We start from the raw sequence: 21,578 nt of genomic DNA, 5'->3' as shown, positions 1-21,578 counted from the left end.
CAAAACCATCTCTTAAGGCATTAAGTGTAGGGAACCTGAATCTTTGCTGGTAACATTAGTGTCGATTGAAAGTATTTTTCCCTCCCAACACATTAAATATCAATAGTTAAGATTTTATGTCTCTGTCACCTTAAAGCTGGGTGTGTCCATGTGACATTTTAGCCAAGAAAAATGTGTTAAGAGTGATTCTCTACATTTTCTTTTCCCTTCCACAGACTGGCCTATTCTCCAGACTTGGAATTTCCACCAACCTCTATCGCTAAAGATGTGGAACATTTTGGACACCAAGTTAGACAGGTATGATAGAGATTACTTTGGTTTTAAATCATGTTGTTTTAGTACTGTTCCTCTTAGCTATCTCATTGGTATGAGTGGATTGTAAATGAAGGCATAATGAGGTTCTGAACATAGATTAGGCAGGATTGTTCATGCTTTGTCTCCTGGCTGTATCTTCCTTGTTGTTTCCTGTTTATCGAGCTCATCCATTAGAGAACTCCATGAAGGCACATATGTACTCCACACTCACCACTGTATTCTACAAACTCAAATGTCTGTTGAGCAAATGAATAAAACACCTAACAGGAAAGGCACTATACTTGGCCCTGCTCAAGTAGAATGTAACACCACCAGGCTTTAGGACATCTGATACATCACGAAGCCCTGGTACACAACAAATGACCCCCCCAATGTTAGTAGTAGTTTAAAACATTATTTCTCTCAATTCTCTGAATTCATCTGAGTAATTCTGCTTCATGTGTTATCTGCTGAGGCTGGAATATCCAAGATAGCTTCTTCACTCACACATCTGGTGCCTCGGTGGCATGGCTGAGATTTGACCAGGCATCTCTTCTCTCTACCTCATTTCTTCAGTAATATCCACCAGACCTATTTATCTAGTGGTTCAGGATTCCAAAGCAAATGTTCCAAGAAGACAAGCCCCAAAGTGCAAGTACTTATCAAGCTTATTTGGTAACGTCCCACAGATCAAATCCCATTGGCTCAGACTCAGTGTGGTGAGGAGAGGGGAGTAGATACCAGGTGTGTTTCCACCAGTGTTAACAGTGTATCAATCTTGTGATCCTAAAGCAGAGAACAAGGCAGGTGGCCTCATTTGACAAATAAGAATTAAACTCAGAAATTCAATTATTTACCCAGGATTACCTAAGTGGTAAATGGGAAAAAAACAAAACATCAATTCATGCTATAAATCTTCGCATACTGGAGTAAGTCACAGGTTTGTTGTGACCCTTTACTATGTCTCATTGATTTCTACTTATAAACTACTTTTTTCCTTCCTGATTCTCAGTAGCCAGCTATGGACAGCAGCTGAGGTTCTGCTTTGTGACAACATCCTAAATGGAATGTGTTTCATAGTGTTACCCAAGTGAGTAGCAGATAGTAGATAAATACAGTACATTCTAGGAGAGATGAAACCACCTCAGAAGACCTGTGAACATGGGTCAGAAAATCTACCAGAATTACAATGCACTAACCTACAGTAAACTAAATCTTTCCCTAAGCTTGCCATGCTGTTAGTTCTCTTTACTGAGAAGGAAGGAAGTGGTTGAGTCAAGTCACTGGGAACATGTAAGAAGAACCTATTAAAAGTATGCTCAAATTTATAATAACCAGTTATTTCAATATTAAGGAAGGCCTGAGTCGTTTATTTAAAAACATATTCATTTATTCATATATACATTCACTTTACATTTTACATTTTAACATCAAAAACTAAAGAGTTTTTAAAAATTTTTCAAAGTCCTTTACTGAGGCTTTGGCCATTTCTTCACAGAATGTTTCATCAGGCACAGATACTAATTTGTCCAAAGAGATGTAGTTAGGTTTTGCTGGATCGTACTGTGCTCTTCCTAAATAATTAAGAAACAAATGTCTTTCTTTGACTTTAAACAACCTTGTATTAAATATCTAGAAAAGAAAAAAAAAAAAGTCAAAAAAATTATGAATTGAAAGATACACTGTTTATTTGGTTAAAAGTACTACTAGGCTAACAAATATAAATTACTGACCAAATGCTCAGTAACTATGGTAAATGCCACAGAGTTTAAATCCTATAGCTTGTGCTAGGAAATTCTGATTAAAATAATAAGCAAGATTTTATAATTCTGTTTTTTAATTCCTGCTGCTGCTTCTGTTTATTATGAAAATGAAATGAACCTGAAATTTTAAAGGAGCGACTAGGAAAAGTATGTCTTACCAATCTTGAAGTTGAAACTCCCAAGAAGTAGAGTGAGTGGCAGCAACTTTAAAAAAGTACTTATAAGCAGACTAAATCCCTACAACCCGTTCCCTGCAAGAAGGGAGAACTGGGGGATCTGGCCAGACTAGAAATAGAGCCCTGAAGCTGAAGAGATGTTTGTGCGTCGCCCCCACCCCAGCAGGCCCATATGAAGCACATTCAGTATTTTGTCTGTTTCTTCTCTTGGCTATATCTCCAATATATTGGGAACACTGGTCATGGCCAGAACCTCACTTTAACATTCTTGTGAGCAAGCAATAGTGTCACAGGCAAAGAATAGGAAAGTCTGATTAGCTCAGAAAATATAATCATGGCTTTGGCATAACAAACTGGAATTCTTCTATACTTTGGGAGATCATTACAATATGGCTTGTTAATTAATGGACTTAGTCTGTGAATACATTGCATATAGCATATAAAGGCGTTTTAAGGGAAGTGATCTATTTCACATTTAAATTAGATTTCCAAAAGGCAAAACCAGGTAAAGGCAAAAATTACAGAGAAATAATCATTTTATTTCTCCTCAGATATACATGTGTACTCTGAAAGGTGTAAGCTTTTCACAGTGATTTACCTACTCCACTCCACTTCTGATATAAATACAATCTCAATATATCTTAGACTACAATGCCTTTGGTCCAATTCTGTCAGAAACAGCCAGGGATTTTCACAAGGGAACAGCACTGTGCACTGCCTTACAGAGAGGGTAGTGCGCTCATTACCTGAGGGGACCGGACAATGATGTGGTGGGGAATGCTCATCACATTGTGCACATAATCAAAAGTCTCGGTAAGTTTCCTTTTATTTGCAGTTAACATCTTTGGGATTCTGGTTATCATATGCTGGATTTCATTACGTTTAAAACCTAGTTCGAGCTGATAAACCTAAAAGAAAGTAGAGCTGCTATGAATAGTGAACAGAAATAGTTATTTTGGTGCTATACCAGAGGACACATGGGTTCTTTCAGAGTTTAAAATAAGAATATTAAAATCTGGAGATAGCTTTGCCAAAGCCCCAAGGGATTAGCATCCTTTTTGTGGGATAACCTGAATTCCAAACCCCTTTCCTGAGAATGAGCCACTCATAGAATAGTGATCATCATGAAGCTCAACAAAAGGGGCTCTTAGAATGAGCTAGAACGATGGTGCGCAGGGGAGGCCTGGACAGGTTATCTGTACAGGCCCCACACCACACAGACCAGCATTAAGATTTCTAAAGTACTTTTTGAGCCTCTACTCCAGGTACACCCATATATGTTATCTGAAAAACTTTCTTTTAGCATCCCAGAGATGCTAAAACTGAACACCCCAAAGTGGGTGAGTTCCTTTTCTTACCTACCAATCCATTGCTCTTTTCACTTTGAATGCTCTCACTCCACTAGATGTATGCTCCCTGAGAGCAGGGAACAACTCACCAGAACAGTGCGTTGGCATGTGCTCAACAAAAATTTCAACAATAAGAAACGCTATAAATACCTGAGAAAAGAGGCTTTCTATGGTCATTTCAAACACTGTTATAGTTAAGTATACTAAGTCAACTGCTCTTGGCTCCATACCATTCTCTTGGCAGAAAGGCAGTAAGGAGTGTCTAATGTGTTTTGTGACAGAACTAGACCAGCAATTGGCGCAGGTACTGAGGAGAATAGTGTACTCGATTCTTTTGCATTCAGCCTCCAAAAATTATCTCCTGCCTAAGTGGCATCAACACAGACTCTCATAACTGGGTAACAGAAGCAGGTTCCAGATACCACCCAGATACAAATCTATTATTCTAGAATTATGGGTACATATGCCAGCCAGGTGACTTATTCATCCAACACCTGGCCAACACGTGAAAATATTATTGATTAAAATAAACTGCCAGGTAGATACTTATACTGTATCATTTCCTATACTCATCTTTTTAAAATTACTTCATAGCAATATAGTTTCCTCTAAGTTTATAATAACAGAATCTATCTTAAAAGAAAGAAAGAGACTTCTCAAAAGCTTAAAGTTGTCCTACCTTAATATTTTCTTTCACAGGTTCCAGACTTCCAGTTAGTAGCCTTGGGAGACGAACTACCAGATCTCTAGTCTATAGTTATAAAACAGTCTCTCATTAATATGTATGCATATTTAACTAATTTGGAAAACCAAAAGCAGTACAAAGAATACAAAATTAAAATTTTAATGATGACCCAGTATATAAAAATACACACTTAATATTGTTTGAGGAAAAAACAAATATTCAGAAGAACCAATTTGATGGAATATTATAAAATGATACAGCTATGTCTAACTTAGAAGGGTAGTTTATTCTTGTATAGAAAACGCCAGGCATTTATAGCATTCATATTGGCTAGGGATCCATTAGAAACGTTAGATTTAGCAGTAGTAAGTGTAGCTGTCGTGAAAATATACAAATTCTCCCCTTTTCTTTACCTTCTTCACACTAAGTTCAAGTTCTTTCTGAAAAAATCCCAATCTGTTATCCAGTCTTTCCACTGAAAAATTCAGCAGAAATGGTGCATTTCTGACCATCTGTGTGATATCTGCCTTACTGAAATTTTTTGATTGTAGGTAAGACACTCTAGAGAAACAAACAAAAAATTACCTGTATATAACACATTAACTAATATCATGATCCTCTCCAAAGTAACAACTTTCAAAATGACCCCCAAAGGGGTAAGTGTAAACATTCTATAATAATGACCCAAATATAGTTAAAACAAGCATCCATTCAACTCTGAAATAGTTTCCATTGGCAAGAGAAATCAATCCTGAAATCAGTAACAGATAGATTCCCTTTTCAGTTAATCTGATTTATGTGGTAGAAAACAGTGAAATACTTTCTAAGAAAGAATATTTTTTGCTAAAAACAAAAAGTACCTCACAAATTAAGAAAATAAGAGATTTTACATTCTTACAAAAAAAGACTCAAGAATGGTTGAAACTGAGAAGCGTTTTTACTTTAATTGTATTTACTGAGTTTGTATGTTCATAAGTAATTTTTAATTTAATCTTTCAATATATATTTTGTTAACAACGGAGAAATTCCCTTCTATTTCTGGGAGCCAAAATAAAGAAATAAAATACAGGAAATAACAGTGATTTTATTTAAACTATAGACATAGTAAAAGGCAGTTTTATTAAAGCCTAAAAAATACCACGACATTATCTTAATTCTCATCAGAAAAACTACCCAAAAAACACGTGAGCCAGGGAATAACAGAGTTGTGATATGAACTCAGGTATTCTGACATCTAATGGCTATGGTATTTCTACACCATGTATATCAAAAGTTACAGTTTATACTCAAATGACTATTACTCCTAGACCTATCCTTTTGAGGTCATAAAAGAAAAGACTGATAATTAGGAAGAGCAGAGCTGGATATGTCAGACTGAGTTTCTTGGAATCATTTTCTCTCCCCCATATTTTATGGCCTGTCTATACTATAGCAACTGTAAGTCCAGTGAAAAGAGAGGGCTCAAGTCTAGTTCAATGCCTTCCTTATAACTGTTTGGTATAGGAATGAAATTTTGTATTTTTTCCTATTTTAGAGAAAAGGCATTCATTCTGATGAGTCAATTCTGTCAGTGTGAAAACAGCCCAGGGGGAAAAGACTAAGAGAGACCAGTAAGGAGCCTGCTGGATAATCTGGGTGTGAGATGATGGGAACCTGAGATGGGGAATTCAAAGTGAAGGGTATGAAAAGGGTGATTTGAGAGATATAAAATGACAGAACTGATATGTCTTAGTAATTTATTAGATGTTGATGCTATAATAAAAGAAAAGCCAAAGTTAATAACCATATCTCTGATTGGGGAAACAGGGTGAAAGTGCTCCCATTCAGTGCACCTGGGAATACAGGCAAACTCTGATTTAGGTGAGAGGTGAAGGTGAACCAAAAAAACAGGGACTCTGTTTGTTCTCTGTGGCGATCCCAATGCCTAGCAGGATTCTTACCTCACAGATCAATACTATCTCATTATATGGATTCTCACAGAATCAATATATTCTTTGAATTTCAAATGAAGTACAAGTGTTTATAGAACTGTTAAAGAAAAAAAAGGAACTAAAGTGGCCAATTTATATAACTCAGATGACTTAATCATTTATTAACAGATTATTTTAAAAAACTTACTCCAGTTCCTGAAAATAAACAGTTAAATTTATCTCAGCAAGAAGTTGAAAGCATAAAAATAATGTGCAGCTAAATAAAGATGTTTTATATAATTAATTCTGATCAAAAATCCATAACAAAAAGGTAGCATTCATGTTCATTATTTCAGTTAGATCCTTACCCAGTTGAGACTTAAAAATATAATGTACATATATTCCCTTCATAACTACTTGGGTTATATGAGCATCATTCTGAAAGCCCTACCTGGTCTTAAGATTTTCAAGGTCTTCAGAGAAAATAGCATAGTTCTTGGTCAGGAATGTTCCCAGTTGATTATCCTCTATACCCAAATCTTTAAGAAACAGGAGTATTTGCTTAATGTCTTTTTCAAAATCCAGTCTCAGGAGGTGGTTGGCTGCATCTGGATGTTTTTCTATCTTGGACAAATCAACCCCTATAATAAATAGCAAATACTGTTGAAGATAACTCCTTAGCTCAGTCATTAAACTTCAAACAAATAGTAACCCAAGAAATTACTGATGCAGATCAACAATCCAAAGAGCTGAGGTAAGCCAATAGAAATGTCTAAATATATTTTTTAAGATTTTATTTATTTCTGCATGGAAAACTGGGGTGCAGGCCAGAGGTGTGGGAGCAGGGGTGAGAGGATTCACTAGAGACAGAGGGGGGAACAGAACAGGTGGAGCCACTGAAATACACTGCTAAGGTGAAACAGGAGAGGTCTACTGCACCACGTGGGTTAGCTCCCTGGCTGGGGATCAAACGCAGGCCATCAAGGTTATTGTACTGGAATTTAACCCGTAGACTACTGGGGAGGCCTCTAAATATTTTTAAACGAAACTGGGTGCAGAAATAAACATAAATTGAAATGAAAACATGATACTTATTTCAAAGCCATGTATAGAGGAAGACAGTGTATTTAGGGTTAAATTTCTACCCCAAAATTTGCTAAGTAATATTGACCCAGGATCATCACTTTTATCTAAGATTTCTTTATTGTTTAAAGTATGCTTATGAATCCCTAAAGATCTCCATAGTAACTCTTTAACTGGTGATGCTGCAGGGTAACAGACCCTGTGAATTATTACTTTCTTTTAACTATTTTTTTATCATTTCCTTAGTTATACACATTGTTTAAAGAGTATAATTATGATGCCCTCTGTAGGGGAATGAAAATGACCTCACTGTCTCACTCACTGTAATCAATAGGTCTTTAGAACAGAGACAAGTACCTTGAATGAGCTTAAGAAATGTCTGTGTGAGAACAGGGTAAATGTATACATCTTTATGTACACAACAAAGCAGAAAGTATACAACCTTTACCTGTCACTTATCCTTATAATCTTAGGTAATCTAATTAATTGAGTAAAAGAGCAAGAGAGAGAAAGATTGTGAGAAATCAAATTGTTAATTTAAAACATTTTTTGGTTATAGAAATAATTACATGTGCGCATTAGATTAAAAAAGTAACCTAGAATTCAAAATTCTCACTTTTCCCATTTATATAAATTTTTTTTTAAGATTTATTTATTTATTTATTTATTTATTTATTTATTTATTTGTTTATTTATACAAGCACTGGGTACAGTCAGAAGTGCAGGAGGTTAAGAGAATTCACCAGAGCCAGAGCGGGGAGTAGAGCAGGCAGACTGAAATACACTGCTGAGGGGAGCAGTGGGCGGCAGGAGAGGTCTGCGCGCTATGCGGGACCCTCCTCTGGTGGCTGGGAAGCAGCTGGGGATCGAACCGGCACCACAGAGGCCGTGGGCAGCTTCGCAACCCAGCGCTCAACTGCTGAGCCACCGGGGAGGCCCCATTTATATAATTTTTTAAAAAATAAATTATACATGAATAGAATAGCTCATTTCTCTTTAGAATAAACGACTCAAATTTCATATTTATAAAAATATTTCTTTAAAGATAGCTCTCAATCTGATTTCAAGATACAGCATATAATCTTAAATATAAAAGCAATGAAATAAAATTCTTTAGCGTACAGTCAGAAAAATAAATTGTAACCCATTAATTCTAAACTCACATTTCTTGATATTAAGCAGAAATTGATACAAGGTCCTATGAACGGAAATATAGATTTCACGCACACAATGAAGACAGAAACAGTTCTCAGATGAACTGAAAATTTAGCATACAATAGTAATGGCACTTCAAATCAACAGAGAAAAGATGAGACTAGTCTTTAAAATATCTATTCATTTGAAAAAAATTAAGAATTCCTTTTATCTGATACAAAATTAATTTCAGATAGATTAGAAATCTAAATGTGTACTAACAAACTAAGAGAGGAAAATATTCTCTATGATATTTATTTCATAGAAAAGGACTAGAAAGCTACCCAACAAAATGGTAAATCATTGCCTTTGGAAAGTGCAACTGGAGAGGGTTAAAGAGTTCTTTCTCTTCCAATCTTTGTACTTTTAACAACTGTTGTAATTTTTTTGCAATTTAAAAATGTTAATAGAAAAATAAATTACATAATTGGATGGATGGATAAATAAGATAGAAACTAATTCCAAAAATCTATGATAAAAGAAAGAAAGGATGTTTTAAAAATAATATAAAGGGTTCAGGCTTCAAATCTAACTAAATGTTACAGCTTACATGTGCTGAAGTGTCTTACTCAGCATGAGCTGTCATACCCTGGCTGTGCTGAAACAGAAATCTTGAAAAGCTGCTTTTTAACAGCCATGGGAGAGCAGACTCTCATCAGGAGAGCGCACTGCTATCAGCACAAATCACTTGGGTTTCCATGATTTCATTAGCTTGGAAAAATAGTCACTGAATACCTACTATGAAGCAGGCACTTCTGGCAGGCTCTGGAAATATGAAAATTGAGTAATATATGATTCTAATTTCTAGGTGACCACAGTCTAAGTTGGCTTATCCCATCAGTTCAGTTGATACAAACATTATTACTATATTCAGTTATGACTACACACATTTAGTGTATCATCAGGGTCTGGCAGGCAACAGAACTGCCCCAGGATTTTAATGAAGGAACTCTCTCCAGTGGTCTGACCAGAGTGAAAGAAGCACCAAGGGCAATCCTAGCACTAACAGACAAAGGAGGAAAAAGTATTACCTGAACCTATAGGGCATTGGAAGTTATTTAAGAAAGGGATGCTCAGTCAGAGCTGTTGTCAGGGAGCAAGCCTGTCATATAACCCAAAGCAGGACCAGAACAGAGAAAAAACTACCCCCACCTGCCCCCTTCTCCTTTTTCAGATGCCTCCTACTGGCTGAAGCCGCCTAGAAGCCAGCTGGCAAAGGAGCCTGGATACCTCTTGGGATACAGAACAGGCAGGGAAGGCAGAAAACAGATCTGGGAAGCAAACAAAGAAACGGGACACTTCGGTGCTCAAAAATACTGTCTGAATGCACCCACAGTTCCTCTCAGGCACTATCAGTTAAGTTACTTCTAAGATAGGCTGTTAAAAGTATCAGCACACAGATGAAGGAATGGTTGAAACATATTCCAAAGCTCTAACTATGCTGTAAATTATTTAAAGGACCACATTTTATGTTTACTTTGTTTCATCCACAGTAACCATCACAAGTATGGGGATGCTTTTCCAAAAGGAAAGTGACTGCCTCTCCTACTGGCAGCATATATCACCTTTCTCCTTCCTTTGAGGCCACAGAACACTATATTATCTCTCATGTGGGGCCTATCACTTTACCTTTCATCTTTGCTTCAAGTTAATTTACATATGTGTGTTTAGCTGCTTCTGAAGCCCTGAATTTCTTGAGAGCTAACTAAGGCCATCACCTATGTATTTGTATCACTTGCACAGGAACACAATTATAATAGTATTATCAGTGCTAGGAATGCCACAGGAGGTGATGCGTGAGTCCAGAGGAGATTCACTGTTTGGTGGGTGCAGAGGCCAGATTACAAAGATCTCTGATGTCACAGCAAGGCTTTGAAAGATCTTAACTGGGTCACTAACGTAGTAGATTTGCATTTTAGAAAGAACATTAAAATTAGAGAGATTATCAGGGGAGTACTGCTGATACAAAGACTGCCAAGTTAAGTAGTTTCTAACTTAGTGAAAATGAGGACCTAAACTAAGGCAGTGAGTGCAGAATGAGAGAAGCGGTGAATTTGAGAGATAATCCCTTACTTGTTCCTCTCAATCCCCCCAGAGAAAGGTTCATTATCTGAACAAATCAAGTAAGAGAAGTGCCCAGAGCAAGTGATAATGAAAAAATCAGAGGGTTGCAATAAAGTGCTACAACGAAAACAAGAGGACTAAATAAAAGTTTGTAGTGCCGACATCACCTATCTAGATCCAAAAGCACACTATATCTGCCAACAAACTGAGACAGATATGGAACAGGCCTAGAGAGAAACCATTCAAATCTTTAAATCATGATAATGGCTTCTAGGAGGAAGATCAAGGGGTAATGTAGGAATGGAATTAATGCATCATCTGTCAGGGCTGGCTGTATGAAAAACTGTCCTGAGGCCATTGGAAGGGATGGGAAAATTTAATCCAAAGAATGAAAAAAACGAGTCAAATAAAACAAAGGCAATTATTAATTCTAGGAAAATAAAAAGTTGTACAGAAAACAATTACAGCACACTTCCTGGAATGAAGTGAGCAATATTTATAGTCAATGTAATCACTGCCTACTGATTTATCTAAAAATTGTTAATGTAACTATATTGAGAAAAGTAAAGAAAATAGGGGATACATGTGTCTATTATATATAAGATATCAACTGATTTCTAAAATGATGAACTAAGCAATAGCACTATTAACAATTACATATCTTTTTAGAGGTTAAAAATAATCAGAAAGAGCTATAAGAGTTAAGTAATGACCTCTGGGGAATGGGATGCAAGGTCAGAAAGGTTCATGTGTATGAGGTACTTTGATAAATGCTAACCAAAAAAGCAAAAAAATAAGCAAAGTGTACGCTCAAGAAGTACCAGTATGTTACTCACTTACCTAGATGCACTAACTGCTGAAGAGTCTCAGAATGATCTACATAGTCTCGAAGTGTAAATGAAATTGGGGGCAATGGAGGGTCTGCAATTATTTGAATGGCCTCCTCATCGGAAATGGGCTGCAGTGGAGACAATGGAGGCAAATCATCCAGTTCTGTGAAGCCAGTCATGTGAAAAGAGAGATGTTAGTTAGCTCTCTAACCTGTATTCAATGCTATTTCTATAAAGACAACTTCTTCTCTAGTTTTTTTTTTTTTTAAGTTTTATTTATTTATGCATACAAGAACTGAGGTGTAAGCCAGAGGTGTGGTGGGGTGAGAGGATTCACCAGAGGGAGTAGGGAGCAGAACAGGCAGATTCACCAGAATACACTGCTGAGGGGAGCAGTGGGTGAGGCAGGAGAGGTCTGCTGCACCATGTGGGCCGTGAACTCCTTGGCCAGCATGGGATCAAACTTGTGCTGCAGTGGCTGACTATAGCTTGATAGCGCTGTCTTTAACTCCTGCGCCACCAGGGAGGCCCTCTAGTTTGTTTCTTTTTAAATCTTGGGATCATTTCAGATTTTCCCTAAAAGGTCCAAATATATTCTACCTTCAAAGAGATAAAGTTAAGACTATTTAAAAAGTGATGAATTACTGTTCCTCCAAGAAATTTGTTGGTAAACTTCTATTACAAAAGGAGAAAGTCCTGAAATGACTGTACAAAATTCCTTTACTTTCCTTCACTTTTTCTTGGCTCTACGTATGACTTGAAATGGCCTAAAAGGAAGTAAACAGGTAATTTGTTTAAATTACCAAAGCTATACAATTACCTTCAGTTCAGAATTACCTTCTAGAGATAGTTCAGAATCAAAGTTGGGAAATGTTTGCGTCTTCTGTGCCTGCTCAGTCACAGAAGGAAGTAGAGCCCTCTGAGTAGAATTATCCTCTTGCCTACTTGAGGTGGAAGACTGGGAACTATTCCATAAGGAGGAAGTCCTGTATGTCTTAAATCCCCACTGGAGAAAGTAATTGTCAGTGGATAACTGAAGCTGAGCAGAAAAGCCATGCAACAGTGCTTTTCCTGGTCTCCGAAGTGGTTTTCTGAGTTGTGTAGCATTAATGAAGGTACCCAATTTGATTGAGCTGAACCATCTGGGTAACTGTTGGGCTGACAGGGCCATTTTCCTTACAGTAGCCTACAAACAACAAAAAAAATACAGTCATTAAAAAAGAAACTTACATTATTTAAATGTTTAAAGCAATACAAAGATAAACTGAAAACTGTTTTTTTAAATATAAGGTATTTAATAAATTTAGATGACTAATCAAATGTTTCTTAAGCACAGGAAAAGCCAAAACCAAGACAATGTCAATTACTAACCAAAAGACAAGAACTTCTGAACTAGAAAAATAAAGCTAGGCCTTACAATTTAGAAACAAAAAGCAAAATCATCATGTAAGAAAAACATTTAAAATAAACATTTGTAAATGCTCAAAATACAGCTAAATGCAATAATTTCTGTTAATTTAATCATTTAAGGAAAATAAGGTGATGTAATTAAGTGGTTTTGAAATTTATGTTGAAGGGCATTTAAGCAGCAGATTGGTAATCAAAATAGCAATGAATTATTCAAGGGCATTTGAATCACAAAATAGAAAACAACCTACTTTGTCATAAGTGAATCATCAAAATATTATTATGCTATGTAGAAGGCTGTTTTTGCTTCATTCTCAAGGCTAAACAACTGATTATTTCCCAGATAAAACTATCCCTCAAAAGGGAATTAAACAAAACCAGTTTTGTTAAAATCTGTCTCACTGTAGGAAAAAAGAGGGAGAAAGCCTTCCAAGAGAAAAGGGCAAAACTCACAAGCAAAATGAAATGACAGAAATAAGCAACCACCAATGAGTATATGTATATTTTGTCTGAAAAAACAATTTTTAAAGTTTATCAGGAAAGGCTGTTGCTACACTCTAGGAATAGAAAGGATTTTTATACTTATCCAACTTAGTGGTATTTGTTGTTAGCCAAGTAAATTTGATGCATCTAGTTTTACATAAAATAATAGTCCACATAAAATACAACATGAAATCTAACATGGGAAATACAATGTTAGTCACTTATTGATTACACAACCAAAAATGGATGAATTCTGCCTAATTGTTGCCTTTAACTTTTTGCTTAATTTTCTGTATAGTGGTATTCTGCTTGTTTTATACTCTGAATTAGACCAAATACTTGAGGCTCCAACCTCCTCTTGGACATCTCTAGTTCAGAGACGACTCTTGAAAGGGAAAGTCTCACTGTCATCCCAGAACGGTTTTAGAAAGGAAATTAATCTCAGCCTTGTGGAGTTGGTAATGAGCCCAAATCTGTCAAGTTATCCCTCAAACCTACAGCACTCATTCTCAGCACAGCAAATTCCTAAGGACACTAACTTGGAAGACAGAAGACCTCAGTGATGCCACCTTGACAAAACTAAGTTCCATGTGGTGATCAGGCACAATGGCTAGCCCATGCTGGGGGTTCAACAACCACTCTTTAAATTTTATACATACATACATAATAATACATTTTAAATATATATTTTATTTTATTTTTAAAATTATATATATATTTAAAAGATTGCACCTAAGATAAGGTGCTTCTTAAAGTCTTTCCCTGTCAGCTCTAAAATGTTCTGACTTCTACGTCTGCCTAAGCACTTCATCCTATTCCAGAACAAACTCTTGAAATCCCAAGTTCACTCTGAAGCCTTCCCTGGCTCAAATTAATACTTTAGAACTCTATCCATCGTCGTTAAGACATTCATGCACACCGTTACCATTGCTCATGCTGTGTTTCTGTACCAGCGCGCTCTCGTCTCTACATCACCCTCCCTTTGCTCTCCACACCTCCTCAGTGATTGTTCGTTCACGAGCGCAGGCCTGGGTCTAGTGTCTGATCCCCCTCCTCCCAGTGACGCCCACTCCCCACCTCCACCTTCGCGGGCCTCGAGCCTCGATCAACTCCTCTGGCTGTAAATTAATAAACCAGTGGCCGCCAAGATGACCTTAGCTGCCTAAACAGTCATCAGGGGCGGTAAGGGCAGGGCATCTGCAGGCGTGCAGCGAACAGTCTTCCAACACGTCTCCATCAGCAAGACGCGCCCCTACCTCTGCAGAGCTAATAAAAAGGAAACCAGGGCCTGGACAGGCAGTGGGGAGGCTGGCGCGGCGCCCAGGGGCCCGGGGCCGTCCTCCCAGGCCTTTCTCCCCAGCCCGCGCTCGCTCCCCGCGCCGAACTTCCGCAGGAAGCGCCCGCCGGGCTGCGCCTCCGAGCCGTGCCCAGGCCGCGCGCGCCCCGGCCCGGCGGCACTAGCGCCCCCGGGGTTGGGGGGAACCAGCCGGCCTCCTCGGGTGGGGCGGCCCAGCCCTACAGGCTGCGGCGCCGGAGCGCGGCCTGCGCGCGGCGGGTCGGGCCTGGAGCCCAGCCCGGGGCGCGGCCCTCGCCCGGCTGCCCTCGCTTTACCTGCGGCGAGGCGCGCGCCTCGGGGCTCTTCCGCGGCGGCCCCCGGCCCGGCCCGGCCCGGCCCGGCCCGACCCGGCCCGGCCCGGCGCGCTGTAGGGTCCGGCCGCGCCGCACGCCCGCCGCTCTGCCCGCCGCCCGGCGCCCGGCGCCGCGGCGCGCTCCCCGCCCACGTGGGCCGCGGCGGGAGTGGGCGAGACCATCCGCGCGCCCGCGCGGGGGGGGCGGCGGGCGGGGGCGGCGGCAGGGCGGGCCGGGGGCCGCGGCGTTCCCTCGCCCGCGCGCCGCCGCGCGCACACCCTCCCCGCCGCGCGCGCGAAGGCGGCGCGAGCCCGCGGCCACGCCGCTTCCAGAACGCCCGCTCGCGCGCGGGCAGCGGCGGCCCCCCCCCCCCGAGCCCCGTGGGCCGCGCCGCGACCCCGCCCTCCCGCGCCCGCCCTGCCCTCGCCGGCCAGCCCGTGCTCCGCGCCAGACCCGGCCCTGCCGCCCGGCCGCCCGCCCGCCCGCCCGCAGCGGCTCGTCATCCCCGGGGTCCCAGCCTTCGCGGGCCGGGGCCGCCGCCGCCGCAGGACGGGGAGGCGGGCCATGGCATCCTGCGTGGGGAGCCGGACCCTGAGCAAGGATGATGTGAACTACAAGATGCATTTCCGGATGATCAACGAGCAGCAAGTGGAGGACATCACCATCGACTTCTTCTACCGGCCGCACACCATCACCCTGCTCAGTTTCACCATCGTCAGCCTCATGTACTTCGCCTTCACCAGGTGAGGGGGTCCCGGCTGCGCGGGGGGCGGGGGGGGCGCGCCCTTGGGCGGAGGGAAGGGGTGGGCGGGAGGCGGCGGTGGCTGGGAACATGGCCCGGGGTGGCTCTGGGGTGAGGAAGAGGCTGGTACAGACACACAGACACAGACACACATGCAGACTCGGCGCCCACGCAGCTCCTCCACCGGTCCGATGTCTCATAGCACTTCCAGCTTCCTCCCCTACAGCTCCTCTGCCGGCGATCACCCCCACCGACCTCCCACTCCCTGTATCTCTTTCCCATTCGACGCCTCGGGCTATCGTATCAGGAACCCTCACTGGTCTGGCGAGATCTGCCCTTCCCCTATCTCCTACCTCCCCGATCTGGGCTTCGCTGCACACACACATCACATCACGACGCGGGCCCCCTCCCCTCCATTCCCCCTTCCTAGCCAGCACACCGCATGAATCATCTCCTATGCACCATTCTCAGCACATAGCACTACACACTGAGAACACCTCAGTCCACAGCTCTTCGGGCACCGTACACAGGCCTAGGACACAACCTAGATCCCTTCCCGTGGAACTCATCCAGCATTCAACACCGACCTCCCCACATGTGAGGTGCGCCCACAGACTTTTGCAGCACCTCCCAAATGCATCTAGCATAACCCATCCCCCAGCCACAAACACCACCAGTTCTACCACAACACAAATGGCTCTAACCACACCTCACAGCAGACCTGTGTCCTTCCAGCACAGATAATATTCAGACGCCTGCCCACCACACATCATATAGTGCACACTCTGCCCCATTCACCACCCCACATACATGCTAAAATGAGAAATCCTCAAGCAATTGGAGCATGACTGTTGAATAGTAAAAGCCCTGGAAGTATTAAATAAAACATGTAGACTTCACACAATGTAACAAAAATCTCTTATCCCATTGAAAGAAACACACACACGCTGATCAAAGCAATTCCAATGTATATATACCTGTGCAGAGGAACGGCACAGCCCAACTCTTACCAGTCACATCTGTAACTACCTCACCATACCTGTGACCCAAACCCAACCCAGGAAACTAATCCTACTCTGGCTTATAACTATACACACATGATGTTCCTGCTTATAAAGATTTGTTTTCTGAGTGAACCTCTTTGAAGAATGGAAAGACATGCTTATCTTTATGACTTAAAAGGCCAACCCAGAGAAGTGGAGTTTTAGAGCCAGACTGTTGCTTTCAAAACCAACTGTGTGTTCTTGGTTAATTTACTTAACCTTTCCTTACTTTGAACCCCAGGATCCACATCTGCAAAATGGAGATAAAACATGTACTCACTTATGGGGTTTTGAAGATTAAATGGTGTTTTCCCCACATTTTTACTGTGTATGGCACATATGTGTGAAGGCACCTGGCAGAATAACTACCTGGTACCTAATGCACACTTTAATGTCAGTTACATCTCTCCCAGTATTTTTATCCATTGGCTCTTAGTCCAGGTCAGCAAAAATTGTGCAGGGGTATGTTTGGTGGTCACAAACACTGGGTGAACTTCTGATATGTAGTATCAGAAGTGGGGGTTACGGATGCGAAATGTCTTAAGATACCATGGAACAACAAAGAAAGAATTTTGCCCTACACACATGCATGCTGTGCACATGCACAAGTACCAGTGGTGCCTCCCTTGGGAATCACTGCAGTTTCCCAGATTGTCATCAAACTAATAGTATGTTTCACATCACACTTGTTCCTTACCTCCATAATCCATTTGACTCTTGGTTCTTATTTGTGTTTATCTATTTGCATCAATCTACCTAAGTATAAAGCTTATGTAACAACTACCTTTAATAGTTGAGGGATATAGCTACCATTATTGTCTTCTGCTAATGCCATGTAGTGGGGATAGGATAGAGCAGACCTTTCCAAGATATCTGTCTGAAACCTGTTTCTGGTTTTGGAGACAAATTTGTCTTGTCCTTAATTGCGGTTACCCTTTAATACTTCATCATCTCATCTGATTTTACCAGGAATGACTATGTACCAATTTAATTTGGCTAAGCCTCAGTTTCTATATCTGTATGTAAAATGAAAATATCTAATAATACTTCAAAGGATTGTCACAGGGTTCGATTCTTTTTTTTAAGATAATCTGTGTTTAACTCAGCACATGACAAATAGCGCTCCATGAATATTAGCTTTTGTTATTACTACATCATCTCATTGTATGCTAATGCCTTCTAAATTATATTTGTGATTGAATGAGGATGTAATCTATTCTAATTGAGAAAAAGGATAAAGCGCATCAAAAAAATGGACATTGCTTTGCTTGGATAACAAGTTTGTTTCATATTAACTTCAGTTTAACTGCATCTCATATATGGGTTGGCAATGATGGAATTAGTGAAAGAGTTCTTTTTGAAACAGGAAAAGTATGGTATTTTATTTTAAATAATGAGAAGCAGGAGTGAGCAGTTTGTTTCACCCTTTTATCTTTAACATTATTCTAGGCCCTTTCAGAATAGACTGCTCTTCCTCTTTTGAAATACTGAAAGTCACATTCTTCTGGAATTTCCCTTTTACAGTCTAATCTGAAATAACAGTCAATAAATATCAGCGGTGAAAGTATAAAAAAGAAATAGGAATTTTAACAGCTTGCCAAAAGTAATTAAAAAAGTATAATCTGAAGCTTTGGCTTTTTCCAAAAATGTTATTATTCCACTAATTTCACTGATAAATGATACAATAAAGAACTAATAATAAATTTCATCTTATATACAATCATAAGCACCATTAATACCATTATTACTATATCTTTCTCATTTTTTACAATAATTCGTGACCCTTTATAATGGGACATTATAGTGATAGCTCTATTTTCCTCCATAAGAATTGAAAATAATAAAAATGAAATAATGAAGATTATTTCTGTGCTATTTTGTAATATTATCTTCAGCCTTTTTTTTTTTTTTTACAGAATGATTTTAATTCAATGAATGAATGGTCAGTACAATTCTTTCAGTGAAACTTAAAATATGTCTTAAAGTATGTTTTCTAAAGAACAGGAGATACAATAGTTTCATAATAGTTTCATGGAGTTGTAGTGCCAGCATGTGAGAAGCTGCCTGGGTAACCTCACATGCTGCAGAAATACAGCAAGAATTTAGGATTGTGAAGGATTAGGTACCTCATTAGTCAAGTAGTTCTTTGTTAAATAACAACTAGACCAACTCACAGTTAAGTCATAGTGTTTAAATCTCCTATTGCTATCATTGTCATTAAAAATAAAACCAGATGCTCCTGAGTCTTTCTGCCTAAGATTTGAGAAAGCTTATTTGCCACATTTTAGAATAAGAATTTTTATAAATTAAATGCTGTGGCATATATCTTACAAGTTTGTTCAGTCAAAGTGGGCCATGGAGAATCTTTGTCTTAAGCTCAGGCTATTATCATTGCTAAAGTTACTTCATATTTACATTCAGAGGTTGATAAATTTGGAAATTATTAAATGGCCTTGGTTTCAAAAACTCAAACTTTAGATTTGTGAGCCCCAGAATCTACTAAATTATATCCTTAGCAGCTTACTCTCTCCTTGAGAGGCACCTGGCAGCCTTACCGCGGACCTAGCCTCGCCACTAGCACTTGTCCAACAAAAATCATTACTTCGATAATAGCACATTGCCTCCTGCAACTTGTACCTAGTCATCATCAATTTTTCTGTGCTCGGCTCCTCCTTGTTACAGGACTAAGGAGGCAGATGAGAGTAGACAAATGGACACTCTTGATTTCCTTATTTTTATTTATTAATAATTATTTTTACTTCATTTCCCATCGTGGCTTTGGAGCTCCCGATCTTCATCATATCACTGAGCCCTAGTTCCAAGCTTCTGTGGCACTTCCCTCCTGGATACCTGCCAGCCTTCTGTCCTTTCCCTTTGGACCCTATCAATTCCTATTAGAAAATGTCTCCTGATTCTGCTGATTCAGTTGTCTCAGTCCTGTTTCCTTTATGTACATCATGTTCTGTTTCTTCCAATCACAAGAGGCCTGGATGTCCTTGTTCCCTGACACCAACAATATTTAAGTGATCTTCCATGGCAACTGCATACTGGGGTCAGTTCGTCCCTGGAGGGGGACAAAGAGCCCTATGTTAGGCAGCTCCTCTACAGATGTCTAATTAATAGGGACCTTAATTTTCCCCCACTTCTTAGTTAATATCATTGTTTATTAGATTTGAATAAGCATCTTTTTAAAAACTTATTTCTGGCATCTTAGGTCCCTAGTAGAGATTATAAACTTTTTGAAGGGGAAAATGTGTCATATATTTCTTTGGGGTCTTCTGTAGTAAATAGGCACCTGTGTGGCTCCAATATTTATTTGGTTTAGATGATGCTTTATCATATAGTTTATCTTGTGATATAATCCCTATAACCCAGATTTCTGTAGGGAAGTTAACAGGTAATCAGTCTCAATGTATCCAGAAGCCTTCTGGGACTGTTTCCTGAGCCCTTGGTCTAGCAGCCTGTTTAATTCAGTTCAATAATTCAGCAGTTTGTATTCCAACCAGCTCAGGTTCCCTCCATCCTGGAGTTCATCTAGTTTATCTCCCAGGTCTAATTGGACCTTTATAGCTTTCAGAACTGTTCTCCTCTTCCCATATTAGGCCTTAGCTCAGCAAACCCCCAGCCTCTTGGCTTCCAGGTCTTGACCCCATCTCCCTGGAGTTTATCTTCCGTGCTGTTGCCCCTATGACCTTTTAAAGACAAAATATGATCCTGTGTCCCCAGCTTGTCATCTGTCACTGTATCCTCATCAACTCTAGGAAAGTGCTAGCTGGATTCTAAGATCTTTCATTACAGAAAAGGCTGCTTCTCCAGGCTTAACCCTCCTCCTCCACTCAGTCTTCTTTCACCAACCCCCCTCACCCAAGCAGGTCCAGACAGCTCATCAGCCCCACACACAGTGCCAGGCTGCCAGCTCACTGTGACTTGAGCTCATCTCCTATTTGGTGCCTCCTGGCTACCCAGGAACCCATGGCACCTTCACAGCCCACCTGGATGGTCCCCTTCCATAATCCCTTTCTTGATTGTTCTAGGTAGCCCAGAGGAAGAAATGTTTATATACTACCATATCCTTTATTATTACACGTATCATATACTGATAATTGTTTCTATATCAATGTCTTGAGGCCAGATATTTTAATCATCCCAGGATATACACCAATATATATTGCATGAATTGATACAAGAAATCATTCCGATAGGATCTTATAAAAATATCACTTTTCTATAGTTGCTATTTTAGCTGTATCTCAGCTGTCTCCTAACTTTCTATAAAATGGCATGAATGTAGTCTGTGAAATAAAACAAAGCTAGGTCACATCGGTCTACCTTGAAACCTGGGTCCCTTTCCTGGGAGAAAGGATCCTTAAATAGTGACCAGCCTCATAAACATGACCCTACTTACACATCTCAGTTTTAAGGACTCATGAAAAAGAAGTGAAGGAGAAGATGGGAGGGGGCGAGGGGCATTCAGCTTAGGCGTCATGATCAAAGCTGTACTGATTATCTGCCTGGCCCCATCGAAACGCCTTGTCTTAAAGATTGAGTGTAAGTGAATGGAGTTTGCTTCAGTTTCCCCAAATCTTTTCACCCAGTGCCTATAGTCAGACATTAAACTCAGAATTTGAGTCCAAAGCTTTTTCTGAGTGTAAGCATTTTTTTTTTAAACTCAGGACTTTATTTACACTTTTCCTACTGTTTAGGACATTCTGCCTTCTCTGGGCAGTTCCTATACTGATTGAAACTGTTCAACAGAAAGAAATGAATTTTGAATGCGTGTTGGTCACTCAACATGGGGGCAGGGAAGACACTGTCAGAATCCTGTGGACTTAGGCTACCATTGACCCTCATGTTATTAGAACCTCTGGGGCTGTTCAGCTAGAGCATCTGGCTCATTCTGGCACCCCACTATATTGAAAGCCTGCT

The 21,578-nt window shown here is 40.2% G+C and overlaps 2 protein-coding genes across 5 annotated transcripts in view; one reads left to right on the top strand and one right to left on the bottom strand.

The window, feature by feature from the left end:
• Window positions 1–1,665: 1,665 nt before the first annotated feature.
• On the bottom strand, window positions 1,666–14,895 carry MTERF3 (mitochondrial transcription termination factor 3). 2 transcript variants are annotated; one of them, XM_037503816.1, is made up of 8 exons: window positions 14,850–14,895; window positions 12,186–12,534; window positions 11,359–11,511; window positions 6,629–6,818; window positions 4,681–4,828; window positions 4,262–4,333; window positions 2,980–3,141; window positions 1,666–1,926 (listed from the first exon to the last, which is right to left on the bottom strand). In XM_037503816.1, the coding sequence occupies exons 2-8, from the start codon at window positions 12,517–12,519 to the stop codon at window positions 1,732–1,734; spliced, it is 1,254 nt and encodes a 417-aa protein (XP_037359713.1). In that variant the 5' UTR covers window positions 12,520–12,534; window positions 14,850–14,895; the 3' UTR covers window positions 1,666–1,731. The 2 variants fall into 2 exon arrangements, with proteins under 2 accessions (XP_037359713.1, XP_037359707.1); XM_037503810.2 differs by lacking the exon at window positions 14,850–14,895 and adding an exon at window positions 14,164–14,282.
• A 398-nt stretch (window positions 14,896–15,293) lies between these two features.
• The window catches only part of PTDSS1 (phosphatidylserine synthase 1), a 57,702-nt gene continuing 51,417 nt past the window's right edge, over window positions 15,294–21,578 (top strand). For 2 of the 3 annotated variants that reach the window (XM_037503780.2, XM_037503770.2), the window contains exon 1: window positions 15,373–15,610. In XM_037503780.2, the coding sequence (XP_037359677.1) occupies window positions 15,432–15,610 (179 nt within the window). In that variant the 5' untranslated portion in view covers window positions 15,373–15,431. Of the gene's footprint in view, window positions 15,611–21,578 lie in introns of all 3 variants that reach the window. The other variant, XM_037503789.2, reaches the window with a different exon arrangement.

This window comes from Talpa occidentalis, unplaced genomic scaffold (assembly GCF_014898055.3).
Source record: "Talpa occidentalis isolate TD23 unplaced genomic scaffold, MPIMG_talOcc4v2.1, whole genome shotgun sequence".
NCBI classification, from domain to species: domain Eukaryota; kingdom Metazoa; phylum Chordata; class Mammalia; order Eulipotyphla; family Talpidae; genus Talpa; species Talpa occidentalis.
The sequence above is the reverse complement of the archived record's forward strand: the minus strand, read 5'-3'. Positions and strand labels throughout refer to the sequence as shown.